We start from the raw sequence: 22495 nt of genomic DNA, 5'->3' as shown, positions 1-22495 counted from the left end.
ATGCATATCTTATGCTTAAGTCTTCTAATGCATATCTTATGCTTAAAGTCTTCTAACACATATCTTATGCTAAAGTCTTCTGACACATGCTTAAAGTCTTCTAACACATATCTTATGCTTAAAGTCTTCTAATGCATATCTTATGCTAAAGTATACTAATACATATCTTATGCTAAAGTATTCTCATACATATCTTATGCTAAAGTCTTCTAATACATATCTTATGTTACAGTGTTCAAGATTGTGACATATTGTTTGTTTTACAGCCCAGTCAAGGAAACTGTGGTACAAGAGCACCATGGGTTGATAATCTGTTTACAAAGCAAGCCAATTTATTACACATTAGGTACATTACGAGCTGGAGACTCCTGCAGAAGCCAATTACCTATTTCTATTTCTTTGAAATACATAAGTAGGTTAAAATATGCTAAAATACAAGAAATATGTGTTTTTTTCATACAAATGCAGATACTAAATAATTAACTAAGTGCTAGCACAGATACAGATATCAAGACATTTGTAAACATTCCCAATTTTAGCACAATCGACATATCTGCACTTGTTCAATAAGTAACAACATTACAGATCTCAAAGCTATGCCTATCATAAAATACTGCTATGAGGTCAGTCAAATCTCACCGTTCATCTTGATGATGTACTTAACAATTGTGGAACAAGCAACAATATTTACAGATCTCAAAGCTACCCCTATCATAAAATACTGCTATGAGGTCAGTCAAATCTCACCGTTCATCTTGATGTTGTACTTAACAATTGTGCAACAAGCAACAATATTTACAGATCTCAAAGCTACCCCTATCAAAAATTCTGCAATGAGGTCAGTCAAATCTCACCGTTTGATCTTGATGGTGTACTTGACAATTGTGGAACAAGCAACAATATTTACAGATCTCAAAGCTACCCCTAACATAAAATGCTCCAATGAGGTCAGTCAGATCTCACCGTTTGATCTTGATGATATAGTTTGTGATGGGACTGTTGTTGTCCCTAAGGCTACTATTCCAGCTGAGCACGCACTCCCGCGACTTGATGTCCGTTACCATGACTACACCAGGGGGGCTGGGCACATCTGGAATACACCAACATACTGCTCAGATTCCAGAAATATTGGGTAATCAACAGTAAAATATATTTCTAAAATATAGTTTTATATATTGAGCCTCATTTTAAGAAAACTGGGCTTAAAACAGGTGCGTAAGGTGTCAGTTCAGAATAGCCTGTGTGATCTGTACTGGCTTATCTGGTAGGGCACTTTCTGCCTAAAATGGATTTACCTTAGAAAAGAGACGTCCTAAAAACAAGAAAATACCAAAAGTTGAAAGTGTCGTCTCTGATAAGCCTGTACAGACTGCGCAGGCCAATAAGGGGAAACATTTTACACACATGCTTTAAGTCCCTTTTTCCATAGAGCAGCTAATATCTTTATTATTGATTTAACATTAATAATGGGAATTTATTACCCAATTTAAACATTTCATCCATGATATATGATTGAATGAATCATCGTTGATATGTTTTTTATATAATATTGATTTTTCCCAAATTATACGACAACACTTATGTTTACAGTATTTGGAGTCTCAACATTACATCTATAAACAAGGGACAAAATTGTCACAAAACCAGGTTTTCATTGTGAAAAAAAAATCTGATAAAGGGAGACAACTCAAACTGAACTTTTAAAATGAACAAACAAAATTAACCCCCTTTGTAAGTTTTTTTTAAAATAAATCTATTTTTAGTAGTGGCGACCTTGACATTGGAGATATTGACGTGATTCTATCGTGCGACACACTGTCCCATGATGGTGAACAAATGTGCCAAATGATTTTAAAATCTCATAATGAATGACATAGTTATAGCCCAGACAAGCTCATTTATGGCTATTTTTTACCTTTGAACTCATAGTGTGACCTTGATCTTGGAGATATTGACGTAATTTTTTCGCGCGACACACCGTCTAATGATGGTTAACAAATGTGCCAAATGATTTTAAAATCTCACAATGAACGACAAAGTTATGGCCCGGACAAGCTTGTTCCGCCCGCCCGCCAGCCAGCCCGCCCACATTCGCCAATCTAATAACCAGTTTTTTCCTTCGGAAAACCTGGTTAATAAATATGGAAATTTGAAACAAAAAAATAAAAAATATAAACATATATATATTCAACATTTTTTAAACAAAAATGCACTGAAATAACGAAAACAATAACAAACTTATGTGCACTTAAGTTTTTTTTAAATTGCGAAATACCATTGAAAAGTTTGTGTGGAAAATGGATGTCACCTTAATAAACGTTATCCTTTTAATTTTATTATATATATTAAGAATACCTTTTGTTTAAACCGTAAAAATAAAACAACATAATTAAAAAATATACATGTGTAATGTAATGTATTCCATATATTAAGCTGAAAATAAAATGTACTGTATTATGTTGCTAAAAAATAACAATAAATTGGGCTAAGTTTCACACAACTAAGGATACATGTGTTCTCACTTTGGCTGCATGCTGCATTCAATAAAAGTCATAGTGCACCAAACGGAGACTGCTCTCATATTTACTTTTAAGAATGTCCACTTAAAATGTCCACTATGATAATATTATTCAAGTTTTAAGTGCATATTAAAACATTCATAATTACAGTATTGAATATAAAACATTATTAATTTTCTGATCTTTAACTGTAAATAACACTTTATTCCCTATGCTATAGGAGGTGCTTGACAACAACTGCTGTACCTTTCAACATCAATTAAACTGCCACAACCCAATTCCTCAATTTAAATGCCAAAAATCAAGTATTGGGGGATGTCACATTATTATTATTGTCATATTAATGAAGTATGGGAGAAAAGCATCTTGTTAGCTATGGGAAACAACCTAACTAAAATACTACTTGATAATTTGTCTATCTGCTCATGCAAATCAATCAAGTAAGCAGATCATCATGCATTCAAAGTAGGATGCTGAAAGTTACAGGGACACAACCATGCATGTTACAATAAAACTCTAATATTAATGTTATAATGGTATCCAGGCAACTCCGAACAGGATATTTCTTCAGTTTGAAATGACTTGAACAAAATTAACATACGTCTTTAGCGACGACAAAATCAAAAATGGAACTTAAATAATCAGATAGATAGAGTGTGATGCTATTTATATCATACCCATAGAACTCATTTTTTTCAATAAAATTAAAGGGCAATTTTCGTAGTTTATGTTTTTTTTTATGAAAATAGACACACAATTAGGTTTAGTACTGCTTAGCTACCAAGGCCCTTTTGCATGAATGGAGTTGTGTTTCTCTCACAATATTTTACCTTTTTTTTCATGCATTAAATTATGAAAAACAAAAGATGTGTTTGTCAGAAACACAATCCCCCCCAATTTGTGCCGCTTTGAAGCCATATATTTGACCTTTGACCTTGAAGGATGACCTTGACCTTTCACGACTCAAAATGTGCAGTTCCATGAGATACACATGCATGCCAAATATCAAGTTGCTATCTTCAATAATGCAAAAGTTATTGCAAAACTTTAACGAAGGTTATAGTATTGGGACACACACATACAATGAATGAATGAATGAATGACAGACAGACAGACCAAAAACAATATGCCCCCGATCTTTCGATCCGGGGGCATAAAATTTTTTTATCAATGTTGACTGATGTGTAGTCAATCCTTTTTGACTGGTTTAGACTCATTCTTTTTTTACTGGAATTTGGTCAATCAGGGATGACTTGTCTATAATTAATCATTCCTGAATGGTTTGTACTTTATACACAATCCCTGCTGCATTGTTTATAATAATCACTCCTGAGTGGTTTCTACTTTATACTCAATCATTGCTGAGTGGTTTATAATAACTTGATCCTGAATGATTTCCACTGATTGGTTTCTACTTTATACTCATTCGCTGCTGACTGGTTGACCAGTTAGAATCTTGCTACATACTTGTATCATCTTGCGCTCTAGATAAGAAGGATATTGCTACAATGTTGACACTAGAGGATATTGACCACTTCAACCCACACAGGATTTTGGCCTACTTATTCCTACTCAATTGAAAACACCAGTAATATTCATCATCATTCTCATTCATGCTTATAAGAAGTATTTTATAAATTAGTGTACAGGTAGTAACATTTCCAAAATGTCACCACATAGTGGGAGTAAGTCATTAACATCTAAATAAAGCAATGTACATAAACTACATTTTGAAAACAACTTTCAATGTGGAGTATAAAATAAATAAATAGTGAAACAAGCAACTTAGTTAAATTGATATCCCCCACCAAATAAGCTTTGTTTATGGATCAGTGCAAATCCGTTCATATACAGAATAATCATTAGGTGTAGGGTAATAATTAATAGGTAATAATTAAGTGTAGGGTCATTGTTTTTATAAATTGCAATCCTCCTAATTGATATCTACACATCCGTGAAGTTTCATGTAGCAATCTTAAAGTGTATCTGAGATATAGCCCTGAAAAGTTTTATCATACAAAAACAACAAAGGGCAATAACTCTAAGCTAAGAAATTGCAGGGTTATGGTTCTTATGTATTGCACTTTTTACCATTGATTTCTACACACCTATGAAGTTTTATGATGAAATGTTGTATCGTATCTGAGAAATAGCCCTGAAAAGTACAAAAACAACAACAGGCAATAACTCTTATTTAAGAAAGTGAAGGGTTACTGTTCTTAAGCATGGCACTTCTCCTCATTGATATCTACAATGTATACACCTATGAAGTTTCATGTCATTATATTATATAGTTCCTGAGATTTAGCCCTAAAATGTTTTGTGACAGCAGATGGATGGACTGATCGACAAAGCAAATTTGATATACCTCCGCCGTTGGCTGGGGATAATAATCAAATGCAAAGTTCAGAAATTTAAACATTTAATGCTTGTGTTCACAACAGTCATAACAACTCTTCAATGAGAGACGTTTTTACAAGTTAATCATACGTTAAACACATTATTTAAATTAAAACCGAGTTTACACAAGCTTTCCACATGAATTGGACCAGTACATTTTTTGTGAATGTGAATTGAAATAATACATATTGGTTAACCTAGTGAACGGCTTTGCAATACCCTGCCTACATGCTAGATAACAATATTTGCTGCTGACAAAAACCAAACCCAGAAAAGACAAGACCTGAAAAAACGACACCAAAAGCATTAACCCTAGAAAATATCCATGAATCTTATAAAATGTTTGGTGACATGTGTTAAGCAAGTATGCTTAATGATTATGATTTAATAAGTAACCGTGTTAGTAAGGCAACTGAAATGAGGATCAAGGACCATAACTCCGTAAATCACCCAGCATATTTCCCATTAGGAATTGGAGTGACCTTTCCTGTTAAACATTCAACTAATGGTAGCAAGGGCTAGCAGGTCTACTATTAAATGGAACACATATAAATCAATGACGGAGATATTTTACTCACCATATGGGAACCTGGGGTCTCCTAAATGGAGAAATCTGTTCATCATAAATTTTCTTACAGATATTTGATCACCAGTTACTGAACCTTAACTACCTTTAAATAGTCTTACAGATGCCTGCTCATCAGTGACTGTGCCTTTAAAGTTTCTTACAGAAGTTTGATCTCATTTACAGTACAGGCACTGTGTACTTAAACAAACGCCACTCACCGCGGTGTTCATCTCACTGTGTTCGCTTACTAATATGAACCCTGCGATGGGTGTTCAGATCAAATGTCGCGGGGGCCGTTTGCCATAAGGCGAACACCGCGAATCACCGCGGACCCATAATATCTACCGCTCTGTTCATCGTGTTCGCTTAAAATAAAATAATTGAACATAAACGTATTGTTTTGATCCCTTTCATTTAAAAGTGATAATGAATAATGTTTTTCACACCCATGGATGATGCCCATGACAGTGTTTTCTGTCTTTTTAAACGCCGCGTATAAAGCAAAACCGCGTTCGCACCTAGCTGTAGGATACCGCACCTAGCTGTAGAATACCGCACCTAGCTGTAGGATACCGCACCTGGAAGAGTGTTAATTAAGTGTTTGATTATTCAATTAACAGTTTGAAGCCATGGAGAACTCATAACTTATTGTAGTTATCATATTACCTCGAGTCTCTGGATTCCCAGATACATACGTGTCAACCGTCTCAATTGCATACATGCTACTTTTCACATCTTTATCCATTACTCGACAATCCTATATTTGCCTGATTACCATTTTTAAAATCAAATTATGTGTGGGTTATATAGACATTAAGAGTCATAAACACAAACGTTTGAAATTTTCGAATGTGTCAAATGGATTTCAGCATTTTATTCTATTTAAAGATATGATGAAATAAGCTCCCAATCAGGACCGTTGTATTGCGACATGTGTAAATCACCTGACACGGTTTGCACGCGTCGTGTACAGCTATTTTAGGTTACAAATTCTACATAAAATAAATTAATTTCTTTGTCCAGATAAAAAACGCGCGAAAATTGGCATGGGTTTATTTTTTTGTAAATAAAAAATTTGTAGCGGGTATAAAACATTGAGATCATTTAATTTCCATTAAAAGTTTTGTTGTGAAATTCAACTAAAGTAACAGGGTATCTCGCGAATTATTTGGCATTGACATTTCCTCTTAATAAAATATAATTTACGCTGTATCGTTACTGTAACGCTGTGTCAGTTCCTTCATTATTGAAACAATTATTGTATTGTAATTTGTATACTGACTGCACACAAGTGTCGTAACAATACGTATTCGGACAGTACTTAAAGTTGGACAAAAGTAAATAATTGATTTAATACTCTCTTGATTTCTTAAAAACACTGTATTTGTTGTTAAAAAGGGCAATTGCATTGATTAACACCATAAGAGTCAATAGTATGGATCATCTAAACCCTTTATTTACGTTTTCGACTTTAGGTACTGTCCGAATTTAAGTACGCATACATGTGCACATACATGTAATATCTACATGTAGTATATTATTTTCTTTTGTACATTTACATTTAAAACGCGTGAATGACTCTCGCAGACAGGTGTTTACGGTGGCTGTGCAGCATCGCGGTGAACACGGGTGTTCCCGTTAACGATAGCGTGCAATCGCGGCGATTTCCGGTGTTCAACGAACACCGCGGTCAGTAGCGTGTCCGCCCCCCGCGAATGTCACCCGTCAGGAAAAGTGAACACCGCGGACAGGCGTTTTTGTTTAAGTACACGGTGCCTGTACTGTACATGTGCCTTTAAATTTTGTAACTGTTGTTTAATCATCATCTACTGTGCCTTTAAATGTTCTTACAGATGTTTGGTAATCAGTATCTGTGCCTTTAAATGTTCTTACAGATGTTTGGTAATCAGTTACTATGCCTTTAAATGTTCTTACAGATGTTTGGTAATCAGTTACTGTGTCTTTAAATGTTCTTACAGATGTTTGGTAATCAGTTACTGTGTCTTTAAATGTTCTTACAGATGTTTGGTAATCAGTTACTGTGTCTTTAAATGTTCTTACAGATGTTTGGTAATCAGTTACTGTGTCTTTAAATGTTCTTACAGATGTTTGGTAATCAGTTACTGTGTCTTTAAATGTTCTTACAGATGTTTGGTAATCAGTTACTGTGTTTTTAAATGTTCTTACAGATGTTTGGTAATCAGTTACTGTGCCTTTAAATGTTCTTACAGATGTTTGGTAATCAGTTACTGTGCCTTTAAATGTTCTTACAGATGTTTGGTAATCAGTTACTGTGCCTTTAAAATGTTCTCACTTCTGTTTGATCATTAGTTACTGTGCTCTCAAATTTTCTTACAGATGTTTAATCGTCAGTCAATATTTCTTTAACTTGGTGTACTATCGTTTAATTGTTATACTCACATATGCTGGCAGTAATTAATACTTTCTGATATTCCCTTATCATACTTTTAAAACATACACTTGACATCACAAGCCTAGATGCTCTTAATGAAGTTCCCCATCATTTGAATAAGGTAGGTGTTCTATAGAACTGTAGAATACATCCACTACCAAACATTTCTTTAACATTCTTTTACATTCATGAACATTCTAAGCAATACCTTAATGGAACATACACAAAAACTGTTGACATATAGGATTGTGTAAAAATCAACAGTTTCTTTTTAACGTTTTTCACAACCTATTAAATTTAAAAACAAGAACTGAAATTATCACTACATTTTATCTGCATATTAAAATGTTTAAATGCACTTATGTGTTGGAAAAAATCTTCTTGTGTTCATATTACCAGAAGCAATTTTATAAACTCTTAACAAAACAGTACTGAAACATGCCAAACAGATAACTGACATATTATCAGTAAATATTGACTCTGAAAATGCACAGGAATAAACATGCATGCAAAATTATTATAATTCAAAATTACATAATAAAGAAACCACTAAATAAAACGCTAACATAACAGATGACAACGAAAACTGAATTGTGACATGTTAGCACCAAAATAAACCTTTGAACAACTTGATTAACAAATGCCGGTACAACATCTACTGTTTGGTGAGCAACAAATAACCATTCAGTGCAGCCCTATACAACCTCACCATCGACATTGGAGTCATAAGTCAGCATAGCAACCGTTGTCAGGTTGCCAAGTAACCAATCCCCCTCCTCAACCTCCAATGTTGAATTAGGCGGACCAACATCTTTTACAGTGTCAATGGAATACAATAGTTCGCCAATAGTATCGCTCGTCAAGTTACTGACAGGGTCTACAGAGTCACTGGTCGAGTTACTTGTTGAGTTACTCCTAGAGCTGGCAAGGGTTTCGTTGTAAGGCTCATCTTCTGTTGGAGTCATTTGTATATTTTTTTAAAATTCTATATGCAAAGACAATGAAGAATCCTATCTCCAAAATGTTATGCCCATTTTCAATTACATGGCAATATCCATTATATTTCGAAACAAGATTATTACAGTAAATATGGTACTCCCAAAGGTTAGTAAAGCTCACTCTGCCATTTGCAAAACTACATGAAGCTGTACACACCTATGAAATATTCTTTCTTCATAAAAAAAGCAAACAACAAGGATTTCAAATCAATTAGACAAATCTGGTGAAACAACATTTTACCGCAGACTACATCCAGAACATGTTACACACTGTGTGCTATCCAACGAAATAACCCCACGCGCTATGTTAGGTATTATTTACTTGGTTGTAGTTGTAATCAGCAATTAAACACAAAATGTATCTTGCACTTAAAATGAAAATAGTACATTTAATTGAGATCCAAAGAACTAATATATTCTAAATCACAATCAACTTGTGACAACATTCTTTGTAAATAGACATAATTACTGTATTTGCACCAAAACCAAATAAGTTAAGTTTCACAAACACATCACCAGAATCCCCACCAGATATGTGTCATTTGATTCTGTGTATTTTGACTACATGAACCCTTTCCCACTTAGAAGCAAAGTGAAAATGGCTATGTGCAAACAGCATAAAACCAGAACAGCCTTCGAGTAACTCGCAGTCTGTTCAGGTTTTATGCTGTTTGCTGCTCATCAGTATATAAGGGTTGGAAATGAAGTCTTTAAAACTTGAATCCAGTAAGAACGGTCTTTAAATAAATTTAACTTTCTGAGCGACTACAAATGCGTCAAAATATGTATCTAAGTGGTAAAGGGTTAAAAGGTAAATTTGGCACCAGAAAGTTTTGAGCCAGTGATGGAGTCCTGGCTGGGACACACTCTGGGTCCTCACTTCATGCCTCAGCCATACTTCATAGCTAGCGAAATATACACAGCTACCAATATTATTGGCTTCCCAGTTGTTTCCAGTTGTTGAATAAGAGAAAGGTATATAATAACAAGAGATGTGTTCGTCAGAAACACAATACCCCCTATTGCGCCACTTTGAAATAAAATTTCAATATATCATTTGGCAGGTTTAGCTATTATCTCCCTTTTAAAGCTTATTACATCCCTTGGATTGTATTTTTTTACTTTTGACCTTGAAGGATGACATTGACCTTTCACCATGTGCAGCTTCATGAGATACACATGCATGCTAAATATCAAGTTGCTATCTTCAATATTTAAAAAGTTATGACCAAACTTAAACAAAGTTAAAGTTTTGGGGCACACACAATGAATGAATGACAGACAGACAGGCCAAAAACAATATGCCCCCGATCTTTTGATCCGGGGGCATGAAAAAGCTATTGCTACCTATTGCAGTTGTGGCCAAAGGAGACAATTTTCAAGGTGGCAAATATAATTATATTTAAAGTGTCAACAGTAACTGTTGACAACTTTTTTTACTTCTTTTTTTTTAAAGAAATTATTATTATTATTTCTGTTACTTCTTTATTGTAAACACTGTGGTGCTACAATATTTGAAAACAGTTTACCAGTATGCCTTCAAATGTGATATAAAAGTATCTATCATGGTATGGCACCATATATGTTAACCATTTAACCAATGGCTCAATACATGTATTATTAAAGTGACAACAATTTTTTACAAAATGGCAAAAATTATTGCTACTAGAGACCGGAATAAACAAACACATATATCATGATTGCATCAATATCAATTTATAATTATAAAATACATGTACATACAAATTCACACTCTGATTGAATACCAATAAATATTGCGGACTACACAAAGCCTATGCACTCTTGCAAACAATACATACAAATTCTTATACAAAAAACTCACCTTGTACTATGAGTTCAGTTGTGGTATTTTCGTCCAAAAATTTTACGCCTTGCAAGTCTTTCTTTGTGAATGATTTCTTGCAAATGTAAAAGCCAGAGTCAGAGGACACTACAGAATGTACATGGAGTGTGTACTTGTCATCTAGAAGACTGAACTTTCCCTTTGGGGCTGTATCACTGGTTTTTGTCTGGCGATCAAATCCTGAAAAAAAGAAGAAATATTTATTGAGAGCCTTTTTTCTAGGGATATGTAGTCCCTTAATACATTCCGAAATCTCTGAAGTTCTGAACGTAAAATATCAAGAACAGATGGACAGCAGTTTTGTTAAAAATTCAATTTACAAAATAAATAAAACAAGAGCACCGCCTTGCGGGTGCAGACCGCTCATCTTTTTTCTTTTTAAAGGTGAAGGGACTCTCAATTTCAATCACAAAGGAGGGAGGGGTGGAGTGAAGAGGGGTGTATAGTCTGGGGGTGTGGACATTTATTACATTATCTTCAAAAAATGCGGAAAAAAATGCAAAAAAAAAATTAAAAAATTGGGGGGGGGGGTGGGGGGGGGGGGGGGGGGGGGGGATTCTTGGGTGCGATGGTTGGACGGTATTTCAAAAATAAAATAATAAAAATAAATATTTGTGTTTTTTAACCATTTCAAAAAAAAAATTGGGGGGTGGGGGTATAGTGTGAGGGTGTGGTGGTCATTTGTGAGATGATCTTAAAAAAAAAAAAAAAAAAAATTAGGAGGGGGGGGGGGATTCGGGAGGGGGGGGGGGGGGGGGGGGGGGCACGGGGGATGGTTTGGGTGGAGTCTATTGTGCTATGTCAGGTAAGAGTAGTTTTGTCAAAGTATCAATCAAATCTAATCTAATCATAAATAAAGAAGTTATGGCAATTTTAGCAAAATTTAATAATTTGACCTTGACAGTCAAGGTCATTCAAAGGTCAAGGTAAAATTCAACTTGACAGGTACAGTACCCTCATGATAGCATGAAGTATTTGAAGTTTGAAAGCAATAGCCTTGATACTTTAGAAGTGGATCGAAACACAAAATTTAACCATATATTCAAAGTTACTAAGTCAAAAAAGGGCCATAATTCCGTAAACATGACAACCAGAGTTATGCAACTTGTCCTTTTACTGTACCCTTATGATAGTTTGCGAGTGTTCCAAGTATGAAAGCAATATCTATGATACTTTAGGGGTAAAGTGGACCAAAACACAAAACTTAACCAAATTTTCAATTTTCTAAGTATAAAGGGCCACTAATTCCGTCCAAATGCCAGTCAGAGTTACATAACTTTGCCTGCACAGTCCCCTTATGATAGTTAGTAAGTGTTGCAAGTATGAAAGCAATAGCTTTGATACTTAAGGAATAAAATGGACCTAAACACAAAACTTAACCAAAATTTTCAATTTTCTAAGTATAAAAAGGGCACATAATTCTGTCAAAATGCATGCCAGAGTTATCTTACTTTGCCTGCCCAGTCCCCTCATGATAGTATGTAAGTGTACCAAGTTTGAATGCAATAGCATTGATACTTTCTGAGAAAAGTGGACCTAAACGCAAAACTTAACCGGACGCCGACGCCAACGCTGACGCCAAGGTGATGACAATAGCTCATAATTTTTTTCCAAAAATTAGATGAGCTAAAAATGACATCTTCTTTACATGTCACAAAAAGATGTTTTAAACAGATTCTTAGTACAAATTAGAAAAAGGTCAGGGAAAATATACTGATGGATAAAATGTGCTAGGTGAAATGGTTCAATTTAACCATCACCCATGGAAAGATGCAACATAAATATTAAAGTGTTCAGACTCAGAAACAACATTGGTCTTTAATTCCTTAACAAAAAAAACAACAAAAAAACATGTATCCTCAGATCTCAAATACAAATAATGTTAACCCAATTATTTTTCAAGCAGCTGCAACATAAAATAAAACTGCACAACTTGTCCTGTTGTAGGTTTCTTCTCTCTTCTGATTGGGATTCCTCTTTACCTTTTGATTTTGGGAAGAATTATCACTTGAAAAGCTTATTTGGGAGATAAAAAAGCTGGTGTAAGCTTTGATTAAGATGTAAACTAAATGGACTTAAATATTTTTTTCAATTTAAAAAGCCCTCTGTTATGTACGGTGAAAAAAACTGTGTGAAACCATGCCACTTGTGCAAGACAGCATGTGAAATCATTACCCCACTGCAGGCTTTTTCCGCCCTATGCCACGGGTCCGAAATTCGGCCCCATTCCCAATGCAAATCTGGTTGTTATTTTCCCAATTGAAAAAAAATATTCCCAATTCCAAAAAAAAACCTGATCCGGTTTAGAAAATAGCAAGTGTTGCATAATTAAATTATCTGTTGCCTTGAATTTGTTTTAAAAACTGTAAAATATGTTAATGATTATTAAAGACTTTCCTTATTTTCCTCAAAATCCGGCACTTCGCACGATTTTTTTCACCTCAAAAAAAGCCAGGCCTTTCCCCAAATTCAGATTAAACAAGGGCCACATTGGCCCTGAATCGCTCACCTGAACAAATTTAATAGCCTTAGGCCCAATGGTAATTGACAAGAAACAAATTTTCTTGAACAAATTTTTAGGGGAGCCTTTAATGATCATCCCTGTAAAAAACAAGAGCACCGCCTTGCGGGTGCAGACCGCTCATCTATTTTCTTTTTAAAGGTGAAGGGACTCTCATTTTCAATCACAAAGGAGGGAGGGGTGGAGTGAAGAGCGGTGCATTGTGTGGGGGTGTGGTCATTTATTACATTTTCTTCCAAAAATGCGAAAAAAAAGGAAAAAAAAAAAATCGGCGGGGGGGGGGGGGGGGTGGGGGGGGGGGGGGTGGGGGGGGGATTCTTGGGTGCGATGGTTGGACGGTATTTCAAACATAAAATAATAAAAATAAATATTTGTGTTTTTTAACCGTTTCATAAAAAACAAGGGACAAAATTGTCACAAAACCAGGTTTTCATTGTGAAAAAAAAATCTGATAAAGGGAGAAAACTCAAACTGAACTTTTGAAATGACCAAAAAAATTAACCCCCTTTGTAAGTTTTTTTTTTTTTTTAAATCTATTTTTAGTCGTGGCGACCTTGACATTGGAGATATTGACGTGATTCTTTCGTGGGACACACCGTCCCATGATGGTGAACAAATGTGCCAAATGATTTTAAAATCTCACAATGAATGACATAGTTATGGCCAGGACAAGCTCATTTATGGCAATTTTTGACCTTTGAACTCAAAGTGTGACCTTGACCTTGGAGATATCGACGTAATTATTTCGCGCGACACACCGTCCAATGATGGTGAACAAATGTGCCAAATGATTTTAAAATCTGACGATGAACGACATAGTTATGGCTCGGACAAGCTCATTTATGGCCATTTTTGACCTTTGAACTCAAAGTGTGACCTTGACCTTGGAGATATCGACGTAATTATTTCGCGCGACACACCGTCCAATGATGATGAACAAATGTGCCAAATGATTTTAAATTCTGACAATGAACGACATAGTTATGGCCCGGACAAGCTTATTCCGCCAGCCCGCCAGCCAGCCAGCCCGCCCACATTCGCCAATCTAATAACCAGTTTTTTCCTTCGGAAAACCTGGTTAAAAATGGGGGGGGGGTGAGGTGGGGGGGGTATAGTGTGAGGGTGTGGTGGTAATTTGTGAGATGATCTTAAAAAAAAAAAAAAAAAAAAAATAGGGGGGGGGGGATTCGGGTGGGGGGAGGGGGGGTGGGGGGGGTGATTCTTGGGTGCGATGGTTGGACGGTATTTCAAACATAAAATAATCAAAATAAATAGTTTTGTTTTTTAACCGTTTAAAATAAAATTGGGGAGGGGGTGGGGTGGGGGGGGTTATAATGTGAGGGTGTGGTGGTCATTTGTGAGATGATCTTAAAAAAAAAAAAAAAAAAAAAAAAAAAAAATAGGGGGGGGGGGGGGGGGGTTGTGGGGGGGGGGAGGCACGGGCGATGGTTTGGGTGGAGTCTATTGTGGTATGTCAGGTAAGAGTAGTTTTGTCAAAGTATCAATCAAATCTAATCATAAATAAAGAAGTTATGGCAATTTTAGTGAAATTTAATAATTTGACCTTCAGAGTCAAGGTCATTCAAAGGTCAAGGTAAAATTCAACTTGCCAGGTACAGTAACCTCATGATAGCATGAAAGTATTTGAAGTTTGAAAGCAATAGCCTTGATACTTAAGAAGTAAAGTGGATCGAAACACAAAATTTAACCATATATTCAAAGTTACTAAGTCAAAAAAGGGCCATAATTCCGTAAAAATGACATCCAGAGTTATGCAACTTGTCCTTTTACTGTACCCTTATGATAGTTTGCGAGTGTTCCAAGTATGATAGCAATATCTATGATACTTTAGGGGTAAAGTGGACCAAAACACAAAACTTAACCAAACTTTCAATTTTCTAAGTATAAAGGGCCCATAATTCCGTCCAAATGCCAGTCAGAGTTACATAACTTTGCCTGCACAGTCCCCTTACGGTAGTTAGTAAGTGTTGCAAGTATGAAAGCAATAGCTTTGATACTTAAGGAATAAAATGGACCTTAACACAAAACTTAACCAAAATTGTCAATTTTCTAAGTATAAAAAGGGCACATAATTCTGTCAAAATGCACGCCAGAGTTATCTAACTTTGCGTGCCCAGTCCCCTCATGATAGTAAGTAAGTGTACCAAGTTTGAATGCAATAGCATTGATACTTTCTGAAAAAAGTGGACCTAAACGCAAAACTTAACCAAAATTGTCAATTTTCTAAGTATAAAAAGGGCACATAATTCAGTCAAAATGCACGCCAGAGTTATCTAACTTTGCCTGCCCAGTCCCCTCATGATAGTAAGTAAGTGTACCAAGTTTGAATGCAATAGCATTGATACTTTCTGAGAAAAGTGGACCTAAACGCAAAACTTAACCGGACGCCGACGCCGACGCAGACGCCGACGCCGACGCCAAGGTGATGACAATAGCTCATAATTTTTTTTCAAAAAATAGATGAGCTAAAAATGAAAATCCGACGAGCTGTTTCTGACGAGAAGATTTTTTAAGGTTTTGACCATATATGGGCATGGCGGCCAGCTGGGTTATGTGACCAAATTTTTTTTAACAATATTTTTTTCCCGTGACGTAAGGATGCTCCACATGAAATTTGGTTGAAATTGGCTCAATGGTTTAGGAGGAAAATATGATCTGCTCAGGTACGCTAAAAAGTGGACTTAAACATTGAGATAAAAGGAATTTTTGCTTGTTTTGAAGAGATTCCTCTTTTTTCTCAAAATTGACAAGATATCATCCACTAAACAGGCAACCCATGTTCGCATAAGGAAAAGGGTAACTTGGAAAAAAATGGTATCCATTTAACCCTTTACCAATCAACATATTTTGGACTGAACAATTTCTCAATTTCCTACAATGATCCAACCCTACCAGAGCAATTTCCTAAGCAATAATCACCTCCCATTTTAAAAATGGTATCCATTTAACCCTTTACCAATCAACATATTTTGGACTGAACAATTTCTCAATTTCCCACAATGATTCAACCCTACCAGAGCAATTTCCTAAGCAATAATCACCTCCCATTTTAAAGGAAAAATAATTTCTCATCAACAAAACTACAGCATTAATTGATTTCTGGTAGTTAACCCTTTTCCAAATTGAAAGAGGATTCAGACGACAAATTAAATTATAATGGAATAAGAAGAAACTGATTTAATAGGGTAGGAAGCATTGTGATGAATGGAGAAAATGCTAATTTCAGCAATTTCTCCTTTTATTTCAATGATTTCCACAGTCACAAACATTTGCAGAAAGAATTAACTGTTCTGGGTTAAGGGTTTATGTGGTCTGCAGCAAAGCCATCAGAAGAGAATCATGTCAGAGAAACCTGGCCTGTAGCCAGCAAATCCTTTACTCTAATAGCACTATTAATTGGAAAAAAGAGTACACTATAATTATTTCTAAATCTGCCATCTCAAGGAGATAATTCTGGACTTAATGGTCCGATGTTGCTCATTTTCGACAGGGCTCGAGTTTTCATTGATATGAAGACACTGTGCAAGTTTGGAAAGAATTGGATGAAAAATTTGGACTTTATTGCATAAACACCATTTTCTCAATTCAAGGGGAGGTAATTCTGTACTTCATGGACCAATAATGCTCATTTTTTGTAGGGTTCGTGTCCTCATTGATATAAAGACACTGTGCAAATTTGGAAAGGATCGGACAAAAAATGTGGAAGATTTTTAAAAGTTTTCACAAAATAGGCAAAAACGAATAAACATGCAAAGTTCAACGAGCTCCTGTGGCCATGTTTTTTGACGAATCAAATTTCTTTGAACAACTTTTCAGGGGAGCCTTCAAAGCTCATCCCTGTGAAATTTTTTGAAAATCTGATGAGCGGTTTTTGACAAGAAGATTTTTTAAGGTTTTTACCATATATGGTCATGGCGGCCATCTTGGTTATGTGATCAAATTTTTTTTAACAATTCTTTTGTCCCATGACCTAGGGATGCTCCACATGAAATTTAGTTAAAATTGGCTCAATGGTTTAGTAGAAGAAGATGTTTACAAATTGTTTACAGACAGACGGACGGACGCCAGACGGTGAGTGATCACAATAGCTCACCCCGAGCTATCGCTCAGGTGAGCTAAAAACCTGCACTTATCTCACATGTTCATAATACTTTGTAAATTTTTAATAATAAGTTATCAAAATAGTCGTAATTTACCAGTTAACGGCTTCTTTGAAATATAAGAAACACTATTTACATGCGATAATTTTTCCCAATTGAGCCAATTTTGCGAATAATTTTTTTCCAAAAATGGGAGTTTTCACAACGCGAAATTCCCAAAATTCCAGTGTGGCGTATTCCCAAAATGGAGCGGAAAAAGCCTGCACTGTATACCTGTTTGTAGAATCCATATTCCATTGTGGTACCAGACTTGTAGCTGTAGCTCCTCATTACTGGGAAACGTAAGGCCACAGTCTATTGTCACGTTCGTACCAATAGCACCATATACCACACCTGGAGTCACCGGGAAATCAATGCTTCCACCTATAAAGCAGAAAAAAAAATGTTCAACTATTAAAAAGATAAAATAATGTTCACAATTTTTATGCAAACATGTATAGTATGTAAATAAATTATTATTCAATCATTGCTCATCGCAGTAACTCCCATAAATGGAAAGTATAATGACATCAGTGCTCCAGCTAGGATTTGAAAAGGGCAGGGGGGCTTTTTTGTCAAAAGGGCACTTTCGACGCGCAGTATTTTGTCAAAAGGGCACTTTCGACGCGCAGTATTTTGTGAAAAGGGCACGTACGAGCGTGCGGGTGTTTCTGGAATGCTTCCTATTGCATGTGAATTTATATGTTATAAATAATTGTATTATTCCCATTATTATTAAACCATTCAAATATAATGTCTACAATAAGGATTAAAGTAATTACAATGTAATAAGAGATTTATGAATAATCATATGTAAAAAAAAAAAAAAAAAAAAAAAAAAAAAATTTTTTTTGGGGGGGGGGGAGGGGGGGGGGGGGGGGGGGGCAGGGCGGAGGTTCGGGGGGCAGGGCGGAGGTTCGGAGGGCAGGGCGCGGCGCCCTTTGATTTAGGCCTAGCTGGAGCACTGGACATAAATATTCAGTAACAATCTTAATTTCAACAGTGAAATTGGTGTAATAAATAAGTTCATCACACTGAAAAGAGCTAGGTTGCTACTCAAGCAGTGTCTTTTGAATTATTTTGGGAAAGGGGCTGGGGCCTTTTGGATTGGGAAAAACTGCATGGTTTAGGAGAAATTTTAAATATTGGTAATTCTCTATTATCATTTTTATCAGAAGTATATTAACTATGGCTCGACTAATAGAGATGGATATGAAAATTAACTAAATGGTAAAATAAAAATTCAATCTTAAATTCAGAATTGGGGGAAATACAATGTAAATACATTGTTTATATTGGGAATGGGGGGGGGGGGATTTCAGCCCAAATTTGACCAAAAAACAGCGTTTCTGATCAATGAACAGTGTTCGACACTAACGGGAGTCCGAGACTCCTAGAAATGGAACTCGGACTCCTTGTTTTTGTGTCAAGGCAGTCCGTCGGACTCCTTGAAAATCATCTTTCAATTATAAAAAAATCCATTGATTTACTTTTCGTATCTCAAGATCGGAATGTCCGAACTTTTGCACATCCGAAAACATATGTCACTCAACATTTTGATTGAACACATCGACCAAAAAACAAACATTCCGAATTATTTATTTTGTTTCCCTGTCGCAGACCTTGCGTGTAGTAAAAAGGCAACTCTAGAACTCCGGATCTACTCGATCGTGGCCGGTTTTTTCACAGTCATTTTTGCTAAATTAAACTATCTAGATTTCGCCGAACAGTCTCTTATCACTATACAAATCATCATAATACCCGAAATTGTTTACACAATGCACATTTCATGGACCCAAGTAACTGAAGTTAGAAATGCGTCAATAACCACGTGTCGCTATCAATTGATTATTTCAGAGGTTAATTGCAGTTCGTTGACTTTGTTATACCCATCACACTTATCTATCCCTACGGTGTATCCCTCCACGATAAAATTGTTGCCAGTTAAGAGACTGATGATGCCAACCGGGTGTAATCCTCGTGGAAATTGTGCTTTTCATGCATAATACAAAAACAACTTTTTTCGACACGTAAAGCGTTTTAACAAATTATCATTGAACTCATTACACAACTATGAATGCTTTGTTGCATTATCCAATGAGCATAATACAAAATTTATTCCGAAACACACTTCCGAATTTTAATGTTAACGTGACATTAACAAAATACTATCTTCAAATCAACAGTGCTCATGTATTTCATGTTAATCTTTGTTCCGATAAAAAGCGCGCGAACATTATGCTGCATGTACAACGCCACGTCATTCACATGTAAAGCGAGGATGTATTGATTTTTGTATGTCTACACACCTTGTTATAAGTGCAGAGAACATTACGATCTTTTAATTTTGGTTAAAAGTTTTGTAGTTAATTTTAATAAAATTATATGGCGAATATTTTTAAATTGACATTTTATCTAAATTAATTTCAAATCAAACACGCTGCATCTATATTGTTACGGTCTGTAAGATAAGTAGAAATCTAATTATTGAAACAGTTATTGTACTTTATACATATCAAACAGAAAATCCGGACAAAACTGGAATTAGTGTTAGGCGTTTTGAAAACACGCTTAGACTGCCTGTAGACATTGATGTTTTGACAAAAGTGATTAAAATGTGGGAATGCAACTCTGCCAATGTGGTCAGTAATGACCAGTAATACTTTGTTCTGAATCGCATTATTGTTTAAATTTATAATTTCTTAGAAATAGTATTGAGCAAAAATATATAAAGCAATGAAACAATGGACTGTTACACCCGTAAGATGTGAATCATTCTCCGATTATGGTTTTTAACCCTAATCCCAATGTTAACAAGCAAGCATACATATAAATGCATACTTAACAAATGTATATTGTTTGAACCTTACAATAATTAACTTAAATTGTATTGGAATGTGTTAAATAATGTTGCAATGATAGATAACATATGATAACAATTATTGAACTTCGATCTGAAACCAAACATGAAAGAGAATTAAACATATCATGGATTTACATGTGTAATAAATAACTCGAACAATAATGTATATACAAAGTATCTGATTGTTGGACTCCCTGAAATCTGTTCAGACTCCTAAATTTTTTAAGTAGGGAGTCCAAAGGACTCCTTACTCAGATTAGTTAGTGTCGAACACTGATGAAGAGCTTATACATGTACAAAACCAGTTCAAAGTTTTTTATTTAATGTCTATACTTATTACTCAATAAACAAAAGCACCGCATAACAGGTGCTAACGCTCGGCTGCGGGTGCAGTTTTGAATAAATGAAAGCTTGTAAGAATTTTTTTTTGAGGTCACAGTGACCTTGACCTTTGACCTAGTGACCCAAAAATAAGTGTGGCTTGTAGAAATCATCAAGGTGCATGTACAACATGGTAAGTTTCCAAGCTGTAGGTGGAAGCACTTAGATTTTAGAGCCAATGTAAAGGTTTTAGCACGACGACGGACGAAGAGCTGGCTATGACAATACCTCGGGTTTTCTCCGAAAACAGCCAAGCTAAAAATTAAAAGTATAAGGTTATTTCAATGTTCTTCTGTAAAAGTAAGCAAACTGTTAAGACAGTAACTTATATAAATATTTATAAGTTTTAGTCAAAAATTTAAACCTGTTATAGAAATAAAGGTCAGAAGCAGGGCTGCTGTAAATAAACTGGAAGACATCATTGTCTGGATAGCACATGGTCTACATCTTTCATACCTGAAAAAGTCACAAAAAACAATCATAAACAAATTTATTTATGGAAATGGTAAAAAATGTATTTGATGCACATAATATATGGCAGGACTTTTGTGCATTTTGATTACAATATCACTCAATCTGTATTGTCAGATCATTTTGATAAGGATAACAGGTTTTTTCCTCCTTTGTGACCCGTGGAAAAACGGCCATTTCACCTCTAATTTTTAATCCCCCTCAGCAGGTGAATTTTCCCCTAGATTTCATTCCCCCACCCCCCATGAAAAAAATTAACCTTTAAATATATAAGTTAACCTGATCTTGTGTAGAAAATAGAAACATATTGCATAATTAAATTATCTGTTGCCTTGAATTTGTTTTAACAACAGTAAAATATGTTAAATTGATTATTTAAGACTTTCCTTATTTTCCCCAAATCCAGCGTTTCACGCATTTTTTCCCTCAAAAAAGGTCAGGCCCTTTCCCCAAAATCAGATAAAAAATCCTGGATAAGAAGTGCTTTCGTTTATGGGTGTTGTAGTGTAAATTACACGCAAAAGCCGCAGTCATACATCTATTTTAGAAATTTTGTGTTTGGCTGTTATGTATGCCCATCTATTAACAGAAGTGCTGATAATTGGAGGTGGTAAAGTGCATAAAGAATTTTTAAAATCAAGGAATTGATAGGACGTGGAATTATGTGTTTGCTGTGTTGTGTTGAACATTTCTGCCAAGAGAATTTAATTAAATGCATGCTGCCATTTTCTGAGTTAACAAAAATGACACTCTTGTGGTGTTTATATTTTGCAATATACCAGTTTCAATACTAGCCTGTAGCGTATAGTTAAGAGGCCCAGTTAAAACTAAAAGTCATTATTGTTTATTGACAGAGCCTACTCCTATAAATATGAGGTCGATTTACATCGACCTCATATCGTTTAACGTTATTTTGCAATAGCATCGTTCCGACATGAATTCATGTCGGAAGCTTTAACGGCATCAAAGGGTAAATTATCTAAAGGATTTAAGTATAGTGTATGCCCATTAATACAGTGTCGGAGACTTTTTTCGCTTTTAATGAACTATTCGATTATCAGTATTATGTTTCGATGATTATTATGTCTCACTCATAATGAGCTTCTCCACCTTTAATCATGATTTAAATTTTTTTCATGTACGTTTATGTATGTTTTGTTTACTTGTGAGTGTGTGCGTGTGAGCATAGGGCTGGTGCGTATTTCTGCATTTTTGTTGATTTCTTATGAAAATATGTTGTTCTCGTGGGCCTCATATGGCGTATTAGATCGAAATAAACACCTACCATATATTCTTTTAAAAAAAGTTTTATTAAAGGGGCCTTTTCACAGATTTTT

General features: G+C 35.3%; 1 protein-coding gene across 3 annotated transcripts in view; it reads right to left on the bottom strand.

Annotated features, from left to right (window-relative positions):
• The window catches only part of LOC127832463 (tyrosine-protein phosphatase 99A-like), an 80263-nt gene that overhangs the window by 53314 nt on the left and 4454 nt on the right, over positions 1–22495 (bottom strand). For 2 of the 3 annotated variants that reach the window (XM_052357945.1, XM_052357946.1), the window contains exons 2-6: positions 21052–21143; positions 17678–17827; positions 10742–10942; positions 8610–8852; positions 964–1090 (exon numbers count right to left, since the gene is read on the bottom strand). In XM_052357945.1, coding sequence (XP_052213905.1) covers positions 964–1090; positions 8610–8852; positions 10742–10942; positions 17678–17827; positions 21052–21109 — 779 coding nt within the window. In that variant the 5' untranslated portion in view covers positions 21110–21143. The remainder of the gene's footprint in view (positions 1–963; positions 1091–8609; positions 8853–10741; positions 10943–17677; positions 17828–21051; positions 21144–22495) is intronic. The other variant, XM_052357947.1, reaches the window with a different exon arrangement.

Source organism: Dreissena polymorpha, chromosome 5 (genome assembly GCF_020536995.1).
Source record: "Dreissena polymorpha isolate Duluth1 chromosome 5, UMN_Dpol_1.0, whole genome shotgun sequence".
In the NCBI taxonomy this organism is placed as follows: domain Eukaryota; kingdom Metazoa; phylum Mollusca; class Bivalvia; order Myida; family Dreissenidae; genus Dreissena; species Dreissena polymorpha.
Note: the sequence above shows the minus strand (reverse complement) of the source record. Positions and strands in the feature narration are given on the sequence as shown.